At 43.0% G+C, this 12,602-nt stretch overlaps 1 protein-coding gene across 1 annotated transcript; it reads left to right on the forward strand.

Annotated features, from left to right (window-relative positions):
- Nucleotides 1-768: 768 nt before the first annotated feature.
- IL1R2 (interleukin 1 receptor type 2) lies at nucleotides 769-12,333 on the forward strand. Its single transcript, XM_054272030.1, has 9 exons — nucleotides 769-794; nucleotides 2,342-2,472; nucleotides 2,569-2,827; nucleotides 4,995-5,169; nucleotides 6,548-6,722; nucleotides 7,864-7,929; nucleotides 8,646-8,781; nucleotides 10,774-10,919; nucleotides 12,206-12,333. Exons 1-9 carry the CDS (start codon nucleotides 769-771, stop codon nucleotides 12,331-12,333), a joined length of 1,242 nt encoding a protein of 413 aa, XP_054128005.1.
- Nucleotides 12,334-12,602: the final 269 nt, after the last annotated feature.

Here is a 12,602-nt window from a genome sequence, read left to right on the forward strand (position 1 = left end):
TATTTTATGGATAAAAAGAAAGCTAGGGCAGAAACCTTCTGAAGAAAGCTGTTGAAAATTGTTGATCCTTCTTAGATGCATCCAAGGATATTAGTCTATCTGGGAACTGCAGTCCCTCAATTGATTACCCTCTTCTAAAAGGCCAAAATTGCCAGAATTCATAGTGCTTTTCTTACTCCTCCCCATGAGCCTGGAAACCATAATTTGCTTCTAGCTGTTACTTCTTTATACCACATTGCAAGAGAGCCTTAATGCAGGCTGTCACACTAAAATGGATGTTATGAGAAGAAAAGGGAATCAGCACATTTGTGATTCACCAGGGATCTGGGAAATCACAGAAGATTTATGAACAGCTTGATAAACCACAAAATGTGAAGACTGCAATTATTTAGCTGCTGACTATGCTGCAGTGCACCTTTTGTTACCCATGAAATTTTTTACTTGAGGTAGTGTGTGAAATAGTCATGTGAAGACATGAGTGTATGCAAGCTACCATTCGTCAGAAAAGAGGGAAATTAGTCATATATTTAGCAGTCATTTCCCCTTTTTTTGGGAAATCCAAACACATATTTTCTCTCTGCCTGTGCCTCTGTTTCTCTTATCCTCACTCTACGGAAGGAAAGAAAGTTGGATCTAAAACGTTACTTGGTTTTGACACAAATCTGATTGGGCAATGAGAGACAAATTTCCGCTGTGTGTTGAGCTCAACCCTATATAAGGTCCTCACTAGGAATTTTCAGTCTGATAGTTTCTTTTTGTGAGATGCTTATGGCTGAAAGACTACAGAAACACAGGTAAGTTAATCTGATTGAAATCTGGGAATGAAAACCTTCCCTAAACCCTCAAATGGCTTGTGGAGATTGTTAGTTAAGAAACCAAAGGGACCAGAAGGCTCAGCTCTGAACAGAATAACCAAGTATTTTTGTCAGGATCTGAAGAGAGAAACTCACCCGCTACAGGGTATCGATGTGAACCGTGGGGTTTGTTAATGCCTCTAGCACCTGGTTCAGGTGTAGCTGAGAGAGGCTAGAGCTCCATACCAATTCCCTGGAAACCCAGGCAGACCTAAGAGTATGACCCATGGTTATGAAAGAGTGCTATTGAGCAAGAGGTTGGTTTTGTGGTGTTGTACAGATGACAATAATCTGGAAATAGTTTATTGTAGTCAAATGATCAGATGTCAGGTAAGTACAACTACTAGAACAGGAAGAAATTTGGATTAAAACTATGGAAGTATGAGCATGAAGGGATACAAAAAGATGTCCAAAGGTGTATACCTATGAATATGGCTTTGTTATATTGGTAGAAATATTTCTTTTGGTCTTGATTTCAAATAGTTGTACAGTCATTTAATATTCATCATAGTTTTAAGGTAATGTTAAATGCATGCAATTTCCATTTCTGTATATAAAATGGAAATAGTGTAACGTATCATGTGGATATGTGTACTGTATTTCTTATAAATTCCTTATACAGAGCATAAACTAGTGCCTCTATCCAGCATGTTTTATATATTTTTGCCCATGGCACACCAAGGTAAAGCATAATCAATCAAGAGAGCAGCAGGAGCTGCGGCCTCGTGGCAGAGCAGAAGCATTCAGTGATGTACACAGACACTGCCATGCCCATGTCAGGTCCATACAGATGACAATTGATGAATGACTGGCAGAGGAGAATTTTGTTTTCCCTTAGTAGCCACCCTGTCTGATTTTCAGGACAGCTTGTTCAGGGTTTTCCTTATCTTTTTTTTAGAACAGATGGTAATAGTGTCCATGATGAAAACTTGGGCACCACCAGCAAGATGAGTATATGTGCCATAGGAGTCAATGTTTTTTCAGAAATCAGAGTTTTCTCAGAGTCTCAACAGAAATATTTGTTGGAGACAAGAAAGCTTGGCTCTGCTTGTAGCAGAAAGTCTTCCTGCAGCCTGATTCACACTAGCTGGCCTTCTTTGCCCCTGTGTCCACCCAAGCTACTACACTGCAGCTCACTCAAAGCAGCTGACCTGTGCCTCAGTCACATCTTACTGCAAAATAAGCAGAGCTAAATTTTTCCACACATAGATGTCACTCTAAAAAGCTGTGGGGACAGCAGCATCTTGTGGTATGCTGTGCTCATCTTCTGGAGTGAAAGGGAAGGGCCAAAAAGTGGTATGTGTGTGCCAAGCCAGATGTTCTGGTTCCACAGTTCAGCCCCCATAAACTAGGGATGGAGACACCTTTCTGCTCACTGAGGATGGACCAAAGCTCCCCAGGTCTGGAGTGAGAAAAATAGCAGTTAATTCTTTAAATAATGTTGAGTATTTTGATTATATAATGTCTTGTAATAAACTTCCTTGTAGATTTCAAAACATTTTCCTTCCACCCTCTTCTTCTGATTTCTTGTGGAAAAAAATGCATGGGCTGTTCTTTGTCCTGGTGATGTGCACAGTAGGTGCATCTGCTTTCAGACTCCAGCAAGTCAAGAACACAGGTAAGTGTACATTTGTCTTTTTCCTTCTGTTTCCCTCACCATTCTTTTAAATGTTCCTCTCTGACAGTAATGCAAAAATATCTCTGATTTATATAGAAAACTGCCCAGATCACACCGTGTTTTTCAAACACTACTATGAACTGCATGGAGAACCTGTGGTTCTGAAATGCCCTTCCCCCAGATACAAACATTTGGATTTCTCTGCCTTGACCCCTAATATCACATGGTATAAAAATGGTTCGAACACCATGATATCAGAAAGAGATGAAGATTCAAGAATCTGGGCAAAAGGAAATGCACTCTGGTTTTTACCAGTGAGGCTAGAAGACTCAGGAGTATATATCTGCACAAGAAGGTAGGTATTTAAAAGATAATCTAGTTCACTAAAAAATGGCTATGTCTGCTAAATGCATTACCTTGATTGTAAACTCCACCTATATTCAGAGCATTTCTGGATAATTTCCTTGCTGACCTTATTAGAGAGAACAAATATGGGAAGTCAGGGCCCTTAGAGCGCGTTGTGTGTCTCCTATAGCTACCAGTACTGAAATCTGGTAAAATGGTGACACGGGCTTGCCACTTTGACTACAATCTCATAGGAGAATATTGTATAGAGAGTTTTTCCTAGTTATCTCTGAGCCAGTCAGTGCCATGACAAGTGGGACATGCTGCAGGCAGCAGGTTTGCTGAGCACAAATACCCTTGTTGCACCTCAGATTGCCTTATGAAGGGTATATAAGGCATCATAGCTCTGCAGTGGCTTTCCTCTTCCCACTTCCATATCCCTGGTCTTCACTTTTTTTCCAAGTCATGTTTTAAACCAGAATTTGATTGACTTGATATTGTTGCAAGAATTTTCATGAGACCCAGTGTGTATTTACTAGGCTAGTACCAGACTTGTGGTATTGCAGTGAGTTGAGACTTTGGCCATGGCTCTTTTCAGCCCTACTGGTAATTTTTTTTCTGAGTGTTTTCAATCTGACAGCACACTGTACTATGTCATAAGAGGTGCGAGGGTCTGGATTTGTTGAGGATCAAGGAAGGCAAAAAATCCCATCACCCTTAGAGCCTGAACTTCTGAAGATGTTCCAGGTCCCTGTCTCCTGCCATCTCGTGCTGCCAGCCAGTAAACCTCTGGCACTTGGCTCTGGGGTTTATGCTGGAGAACATATCTCTACATTCCTGGAGCTGCTTGTGGATAGCATGGTCTCCTTGCTTGCACAGCACACCTTGTGAGGAATGCGAGTCAGCAGTAGAAGAGAAAGTTGACAAGTTGAGAAATCATGCTCAGCATGTTGGGTTGGCCTTTCCCAAGTCTCAGCAGCAATTTCAGCTGTGGAGCACAAAAAAAGACACTGATAGTGAAGCCCAAACAGCAAAAGGTTGCAAATACTGTTCTAGAACAGAGTAGTTGCCTGAGATGTTCAAGAGTGCTTTTAAACCCCCTTTTTGGGCTATTCTGGCTCACTTTGTCAATATATAACACTATAGCAGTGTTACTGAGGGATCTAGCAAAATGCTGTGAAATTTGTTTAAAAAGAGATGCAAGAGCCAAGTAGGTAACTTCATTGCTAACATTATTACAGGATTAATAAAGCACAAGCAAGTTACATTTCCTTTACAAATTACCCTGCAGGGAAGCCAGCAGATCTTTTTATCTTTGAAGGTAGCAGCAAACTATCACAGATCTCTGCTTCTGTGTTCTGTGGAGCAAATATTCTGGATTTGGGCACTCTGCTTCTGTGTTCTGTGGAGCAAATATTCTGGATTTGGGCATCTGGCCTGTATATGACAGATGGCCACAGTGCCCTGGCAATACTGTCAGTCTGTCTGCTTGCAGCCCACAGCTGCTCTCCTGGAGGTGGCAGCCCAGTCTCCCTGGCTTCGCTGGCCCCTTCCAGGATCATGCACTGCCCTGAGTAAAGGCATCTCTGAAGCAGGCTTCCAGAGATTGTAAAGGGTGGAATTGAAGCATCTGTCTGTCCCAGTGTGGTCTTCCTTAGGACTGGAAGTGATTGTCACTTGGGGCCAGAAAGAAAAGTTGAATTTTGTGAACCTTTCAAAGCCAGAACGCCTTATTTGCTACAGAAAATTATATGTACTTACAGAAATAACTATGGTTGTGCAATAGTAACTGCAGATGTATTGCAGTACATGCTTTAAGGTTTTTATATAATCATTAGGGTTTTTACAGTCAAAACCTCTTCCAAGGAAATGGGGGAGGGTTCATGACACACCTCCTGCTGTTCAGGTTAACATGTTCCTCCTCCTCACACAGTTAAAATCCTGCTGCAGCCTAAAGGTGCACAGGAAACTTGTACTAAAAAGAAAAGACTGAAGGCCTGAGGCAGATATGTGTCAGCAACACGTTTTGATTGTGCCAAAAGAACACTACCAGTGATTTTCCAACATCCAGCCTGGTGTGATCTCAGTTTTGGCCTCTGTTAAGGAGGGAAATGGAGGAAACTAAGGGCGTCATTTGAGTTCTCTTGGGGGCTCACCTCTCCCTGCTCTGTCACCAGGAACAACTCCTACTGTGCTGAGGTCTCCATCCACCTTACAGTTGTGGAGAAAACAGCTGCTTGGGAGATTGCCTATCCCCAGGTCCTCTTCACTTTCACCACTGGAAAGATTGTTTGTCCTGATCTGTGGGATTTTACACCAAATAGGACAAGCCTGGAGCTCAAGTGGTACAAGGTAGAATATTTACTTCCTCTTTGTGCATAACCTCATCCCAGCTTGGCACATAAATATTGACCTTACATTTCTCCTGAATATCATGTTGCTTAAGTAACTAGCATAGTGTAACATACTGGGAATTTTGGGGCAGATGTATACATTTTAAGAAAAGTTTTCTGGGGCACACTCAGCACAGGGTGAAGTGTTTCACATGTTTCAAGCTCTCACAGGCAATGCAACTGTTTATAAGGCTAGATTATTTACCCAACTCCAGGGTTTGCCACCTGATATCAGGCCCTTCTCTTTGGCACTGCGCATCTTTTCACGGCCCCTCTAGTGAATCCCATAAAGTAGGACCTCCCAGGGATACTGCCTCCGTGTTCAGGTGGGGTAGCTTTCATTAATCAACTGGAGTGCACCATTTAGAAATACTGGATGAATGACAATGCTTGGAGTGTTCTCTTGCCTAACTGCCCAGTTTGCTGCTTTTCAAGTAGGCAAGCCTGGTTTTGCCTCTAAGATCAAATACAACATCCTTGGTTGTTCAATTTCACACTGGAGAGCAGGAGATTCTTCTTGCATTTCCATAATACCTTGGTTTAGCTTTTATTTACACTCCCACTGTGATCACATGCTCTGCCTTGTGCAGATGTAGCCTTACCATAGGATGCAATATATAGGCTGCTTGCAGTGCCTAGGTTATGATCTGTACTATACCAGCAAAATGCTGGTGCTCAGGACTTCCTTCAGAAGTGGGAACATAACCCACTTTATCTAAGTGAGAGGCTGCCCCCCTCAATACGGTTCTTGTTACAAATGTAAGAAAGAGCTACCCTGCCTTCATGAGGGAGAACATGGTTTCTACTAGCAGGTCTTCAGACCATATATGAACAGAGCTTTAGGGATACAGAGCAGGAATTTCTAATATAGGGTAAGTACCAGTTATGTATTTGTCTTCAAAGAAGGCCTTAGAATATTACTCTTCTGTGGTCATGTATGGAAAGTATGGATACATACACATGGATGTGCATGGATAACATTGTGAAAACCTCCATGGGTACTAAAATCTTGTGTGATTGCTCTTAAGATGACTCAAGGAAGAGCCTATTATATGTTTTTCATCTTAAAATGTGCACTAAGGAAGAGCTATGCACACACATTATAGATAGATTAAAATAGCAATTCTTCACACTTCACACATATAGTGCCACAAGGCGTTTTAGAGATGGATACACATTAAAAGAACTTGTGCTTTGGTGGGAAAGCAGAACTGCTCAGATTTCCCAGCAATAAGTGAGCTTCTAATAACAGAGAGACAGAGATAATTTGTCTCTCTCAATAGATAATTAGGGTGTAGCTATCTGAGTCATAACACCAGTTACTGTCCTTTCTCCAGGATGCTCAGCCTTTGGAAGAGGACAATGAAAGATTCATCATTCTGAATGGTTCAGCATCTCTGATCATGACATCTGTGCTACCAACAGACACGGGGTATTATACCTGCCAGATGTCATTTCCATTTGAAGGTGTGATGTATGAAATCACCAGGACAATTCAACTAGAGACTGTTGGTAAGTATAGTACCAGATGATCAGAGGGATGGAGCACCTCTTCTACAAGGAAAGACTGAAAGAATTTGATTTATTCAGCAGGGAAAAGAGAAGGCTTCAGTATGACTGAATTGTGGCCTACCAGTACCTGAAGGGGACTTGTAAGAAAAATGGAGAGGGGCTTCTTACAAGAGAATGAAGTGACAGGACAAGGGGTAGTGGTGCACTGGCACACGTTGCCCAGAGAAATTGTGGATGCCTCTACCCCCCACCCTGGAAGTGTTCAAGGCCAGGTTTGATGGGGATTTGAGCAACCTGGCCCAGTGGAAAGTGTCCATGCCCATGGCAAGAGGGTTGGAACTAGCAGTCCTAGGAAACTTTTAGGAAAGGTTTTAGGGACATTTAAGGTTCCTTCTAACCTAAAAGATTCTGTGGTTATATGATTCAATAATGGACATGCTGAAACATTACAGCACATAAGAAAACCTCTTCTTTGCTAATGAAACTCTTGAGAGGAGCTCATGCTCAGCCTTCATCCGTGCCAAGGCAGGGCTTGTCCTGGTCCTGAAGGGGCTCCCACAGCACCCCTGGCAGGGCGGGGATCTCTCCTGCAAGTACCCGTGTTTGTTAAACGGAATAATTGATGTCTTGGGGCAGGAGGGGGTTATCACTGCCGAGGCCTTCGGGGAAGCTCGGAGATCAGCCATTTGGCGGCGTCCCAGGGCGGGGACAGGTCACTGTGCCACAGCGAGGGGACAGGCCGTGTGTCACAGACGGGGACAGGCCGCTGTGCCACAGCGAGGGGACAGGCCGTGTGTCACAGAGGGGGACAGGCCGCTGTGCCACAGCGAGGGGACAGGCCGTGTGTCACAGCGCGGGGACGGCAGCGGGCCCGGGGCGCTGCTGCGCAGAGCGGCCGGCAGGGGGCGCCCGTGCCGCGCAGGCCTCCCGCTGTCCCTGAGGCTCGGGGGACCCTGCCCGGGCCCGCAGCCGCGGGGCTCCGGGTCGGAGCGGCAATGTCGCTGCTTGCCAGCGGCTTTAGCAATCAAATCCTTTCCTGGGAGGCGACAGATGTTGGGTGAAACGGCATGTTTCTGGTTCTGGGGCCATACCCGCATTTTCTTTTGTCTTAGCACTGACTCTGCTTTCTTTTTCTGCCAAGAACAAGAGAAGAGAATTACCCCGATAATTGTGTATCCAGCCCAAAAGACAACATCAGCTGCTCTTGGTAAGGCCCAACATCATATTTGGAAACGTTTAGTCAGAGAAAAACTAGAGCAGGTCCTCTTATGGTGTTATTTGTTGGCATAAATTGCTGTAGGTTTTTGATTTCAATTATATTAGTTGAAGGTTGGTTCTAGAGTATTCTTAGCTTTTTAACATCTACAACCAGATGCTGTCTTCTGTGTATATAGCTATACTTCTGTATAATATAGATACACATCAGTCTGAAATCTCTTTATCCTTGAGTTACAGTAATTATAGCAATTAAAAATTTCAGAACTTCTGCAAAATCACTTTATCCCTGGAGGTCCAACCTTCAGCTGAATATCCTCACCCACAGCATCTGTGAGTGAAGCTGTGCTGCTGGTTAATGCAGCTGCTCCAGAGGGGTAAATCACACAGTGCCCTTTGGGCTGCACTGTGGCAGAGAGGGCAAGGCCACAGGGACGCAGCCTTGCCTCTGGGAATGTGTTTAGTGCCAGAGTTGGTAAGTGTTGCAATAGGGAAATGATTTGGTTAACAGCAGGAAGGACTGCCACACTGAAGGGTCTTGCTGCCAAGGAGTACAGGATGAAAAGCAATCTGGAGATTAACTTCAGTTTTGAAAGTAGTTCTTGACGTGTATGGGATCTCCCACTGGAGTTGTTGGTTTTCACCAAAAGAAAGAGTTGTTCTTCATATGTGTCTAAACTGTTTTTCAATCTTTTTTTTTTTTGACAGGCTCCAAGATGACTCTGCCATGCAAAGTGTTTGTTGGGCTGAGCAGCCATTTCCAAACTGATGTGGAATGGCTGGCAAATGACAGCAGTGTTGACGTGGTTTACAAACAAAGCAGAGTTACAGAGGGGGAACGACAGTAAGTCTGGCTGACAGTGCTTCCTTGTGCTTACTGTTCTAACCTGCAGTGCTACAGGGGCTCTCAGTGCACCTGAACGCCAGGTAATGAAATAGGAAATGGACAGATCTGAAGTGAAGGTGAGAGCTGAGGAAAAAAATGGGCAGGCAAGCAAAAACCCCCAAGCCCCACCCAGTCAGTGAAATAAATGCTTTATCTCTGTTTTTTGTGACAAGATGTTTTGCAAATGAGGCAACTTTGAGACAAACTTTAAGCACATTTTCATGAGCAACTGAGCTGTTGTAAGGACTGACTGCAGTGGAAAGCAAGGAGACTTGATCCTTCCCAGTGCTTCTCTTACCTCTCTCCTTACCCCATGCCAGCAAAGTGGCAACATTCTCTCCCTCACATTCATGAGGTTCTCAAAATACACTAAGACAACAGGAAATTACCTAGTGGTTTGATGGTTTTTGTTTTGTTTTCTAAATAGCACTGTTTTTCTCCCTAAGCTTGTTCTTTTCCACATTAGTGAATTAAACTGACTCACACACACACCCGCTGAGTGCTAGAACAGATGCTAGGCTAGCACTGAAGGGAATACTGGTGGGAGGGAGAAACAGGATGTTCCACATCTTCTTGCCCTGATTCATTGTGTCTCCCAGTCTTGAGGAGCTTTCAGCTCCTCAGTCCCAGTCTTTCAGCTGCCTCGTACCTCAAGGCTTTTACCACTAGGAAAGGGAGGGATACCTGCTTTCTGTACCTGTGATGTGTTACCTGAGTAACTCACTATCTCCAGGCACACCTCTAGTGGTTTTGTAAATGTGAGCTGAACTTTCTGACTGAAATCTCTTCATTGAGAACCAAGTCAGCTTGTCTTGTTTCTTGTTTCATGTAGCTCAGAGTGTCCAAAAAGATCATTACCCTTGCCTGGTGGCTCTGCCTGTACTGGGGGACAGAGCCCAGAAGGTTCCTTGGGCTGTATGCCCAAGCCTTTAGGTGTTTTCCCATTCCCCACAGCATGACTGGGGAAATTAATCTATAATCTTGTTTGTATGTATAAGTGAAAATGCCAGGAACCATAAAAATGTGCTGCAGCTATAGTCTCTGCAGGCTTTAGAATAGAGCAGAACTTTCTCACTTGGACTTTAAAAATTATTTTTTTTATGCTTACCACTATCATTATTGCTGTTGTATATTGTCATGCAATTGCACAAGGACACTGACAGTGACAGATGAGGTTCCTGCAGGACCCACAGTGTGTGAGACACCCCAGGTCTGCTGGAAGCCCTCATTATGGCAGCATGACAAAACAGCTCAAATGCCCCTGGGAAAACAAATTCCCTGCAGAAATCTCTGGCAAAGAGCTCCTGGGAGGAGTGCCCAGGGAATTCCATTGCTGCTGTGCATTGCAGGCTTATAATGGACAACTGCTCTGGTAATGGCTAAAAGGTATCAAGGGACAATGTTTGACTCCAGCTAAAAAAACACTTTCAATTTCAAATAGTGGGACTCCTAAAATAATCACGTTGAAATTAGCTGGAAACTTCTTGGGCAGTTTCTTGTATTGAGCTATTGGCTTTGAGCACATGATAGACAGGAATGGTGGTTCAGTTTTCTCAGAGAACATTTGCAGTGTTATATTCTCCTGATTGTAAGAATTAACCTTAGGTGGTCAGAGAGAAGGAATTAGGTCCTTGCCCAATGCTAATGTATCAAAGATACACAGAATTCCACTTGCCTTTTCCCCCTCCCCTTTCTTTATTTTTGCAAGACAAATCCAGGTATGTTTTTCCCTCTAGACTCCAAAAGCTGCAAGATAGGCACTGCCCACTGGGACTCAAGTAGCACAACTGGGCTGAAGACAACAGGCATCCTCGAATGCTGAGAGGCTGGTTCAGAAATGGAGCAATATCCAATGCATTTTCTTGCAATGTGCTGTTAGAATGAACAGATCAAATAGAAAATAACCATCTTATTAAAATAATTAACACTTAATCTTTATTATTCTTCCAGAGAAATTGTAGAAAATGGTGAAAACTTCATTGAAGTACCACTGATTTTTGATTCTGTTGAAGAAGTGGACTTTTACACAGACTTTACCTGTCTGGCCCAGAACAGATATGGATACCAAGAACTGCCAACAAGGGTCAAGCAGGAAGGTAGTTATTTTTACTGCTTATTTTTGATAATTTTTAATATTATTCTAATGCTAAATTAGCATCTGATCTGTTTATACTGTGAGAGCCAGTGTTGGGATAAGTTACTGCCTGGGGAAAATCTGGTTGCCTCTTTCACCTGTAGTCTTTGATACAGCCCGTTCACAAAATGCACCTTCTGTAGGTCATGTACTGACATTTTATGCAGGGATAAGGATCTGTCTGTGCTGTCTTATTCTTTATTGAATAAGACTCCAATTTAGATACACTTTGTGAAATAAGTGTTCCAGTGAGACTACTGGCAAACTCTGTTTGCAGCAGAGCCAAATCTCCTCCAGTTCCTCAACAAGTAGGGGAAAAAAAAGGACAATAACAGAATAAATGATTAGAGTGTTACTTTTCCTCATGCACAGACTACTGCCAAAAAAAGAAGAAGTGTAAATTATGATGGGCGTTGTTACTTTGGCTCTCAGTGATGGGAAGAGAAGACCTAAACTCAGCACAATTAATGTTGCAGTGTGATAAACCATTGGCCAAGAGCCAGCTGTACAAACAATGTGAAGCAATGCTAATTGTTTCTTTGCATGACGTTGGTGAATCACCAAAGCTTGCTCACACTCTCTTAGAAAGGCACATGAACTCCTTCAGACTTCATTATCAGTCATGACTCACTCCAGCACCCTATGATGAGGGATTTGTACTCATTTTGCTGGATCATGTGCTGCCCTTGTCTTCCATGAGCTGCACCAGGAGGCAATATGCATTGGAATAATCCAGAATGGCCTGGACAGACACTTGCCTTGGAAATTAGCCAGATTTAGGAAGCAATTCTGAGCCTTGGGTCAATTGTTACTAATTTATAAGCTACTTTGTATGAAAAAATTATTCACACAACTTGAGGGTGGACTAATTTTTAAGTATTCATGTTCCACAAGGTGCTTGGATTTCCTGTTTGGAGTGTCTCTTCTTTAAATAAGCCAAGATAGAAAGCGCACAGTGGTTCCTGATCAGAGGTTAAGAAAATGGGGTGTATGCAAAAGATTGAACTTTAAATTCTCACTCTCTGTTGTTTTCCAATTCTTCCTCCTATTTTCATGAGCACATTTCCCAGAGTGCTCAATCAATAGATCTCTTCCTTTCAAAGGTGATAAGCCCTGCTGGAAGGTTAACTTGCAGACATCCTTTTTATTGTCATTTCTCCTCTTCCAACTTGAGCTTAGAGAAATATGTTCCTGGGAGTTAGTTGTTTCTTCCAGGTTTTCTAATATTTAATTTGTTTACTTTTCCAGCTGCTGGTCTGTCCTGGTACATTGCAATGATTCCTGTTGCTCTGGCCTGCTTGATCGTGGGAGGGATGTGCATGCACAAGTGCTGGAAGAGTAGAGCTGATAAAGGATATACAATACCAAAGGTTTAAAATTCACTTGGGTTCTCCAACTACCAACAGAAAAAAAAAATCATCCTGGCTATCTTTCACATCAGACACAGCGAGCACTTCAGACCTGATATACTGTATTCCCAACAGACCAATAATAACAGCTCTTTCCCACTTTTCCCAATCTTCTGTGATCTGATGAAGTTAAGAATATAAGTTTGCATTTTTATGCTGCTTAGATGCAGGAAATCTGGTTCTATTATTTTGTAACTAGGGTGCAATCTGTAGAATTTTGGAACACAAAATCATGT

This window comes from Melozone crissalis, unplaced genomic scaffold (assembly GCF_028551555.1).
Source record: "Melozone crissalis strain CALT ecotype California unplaced genomic scaffold, PUWL_Pcris_2 ptg000013l_1, whole genome shotgun sequence".
NCBI classification, from domain to species: domain Eukaryota; kingdom Metazoa; phylum Chordata; class Aves; order Passeriformes; family Passerellidae; genus Melozone; species Melozone crissalis.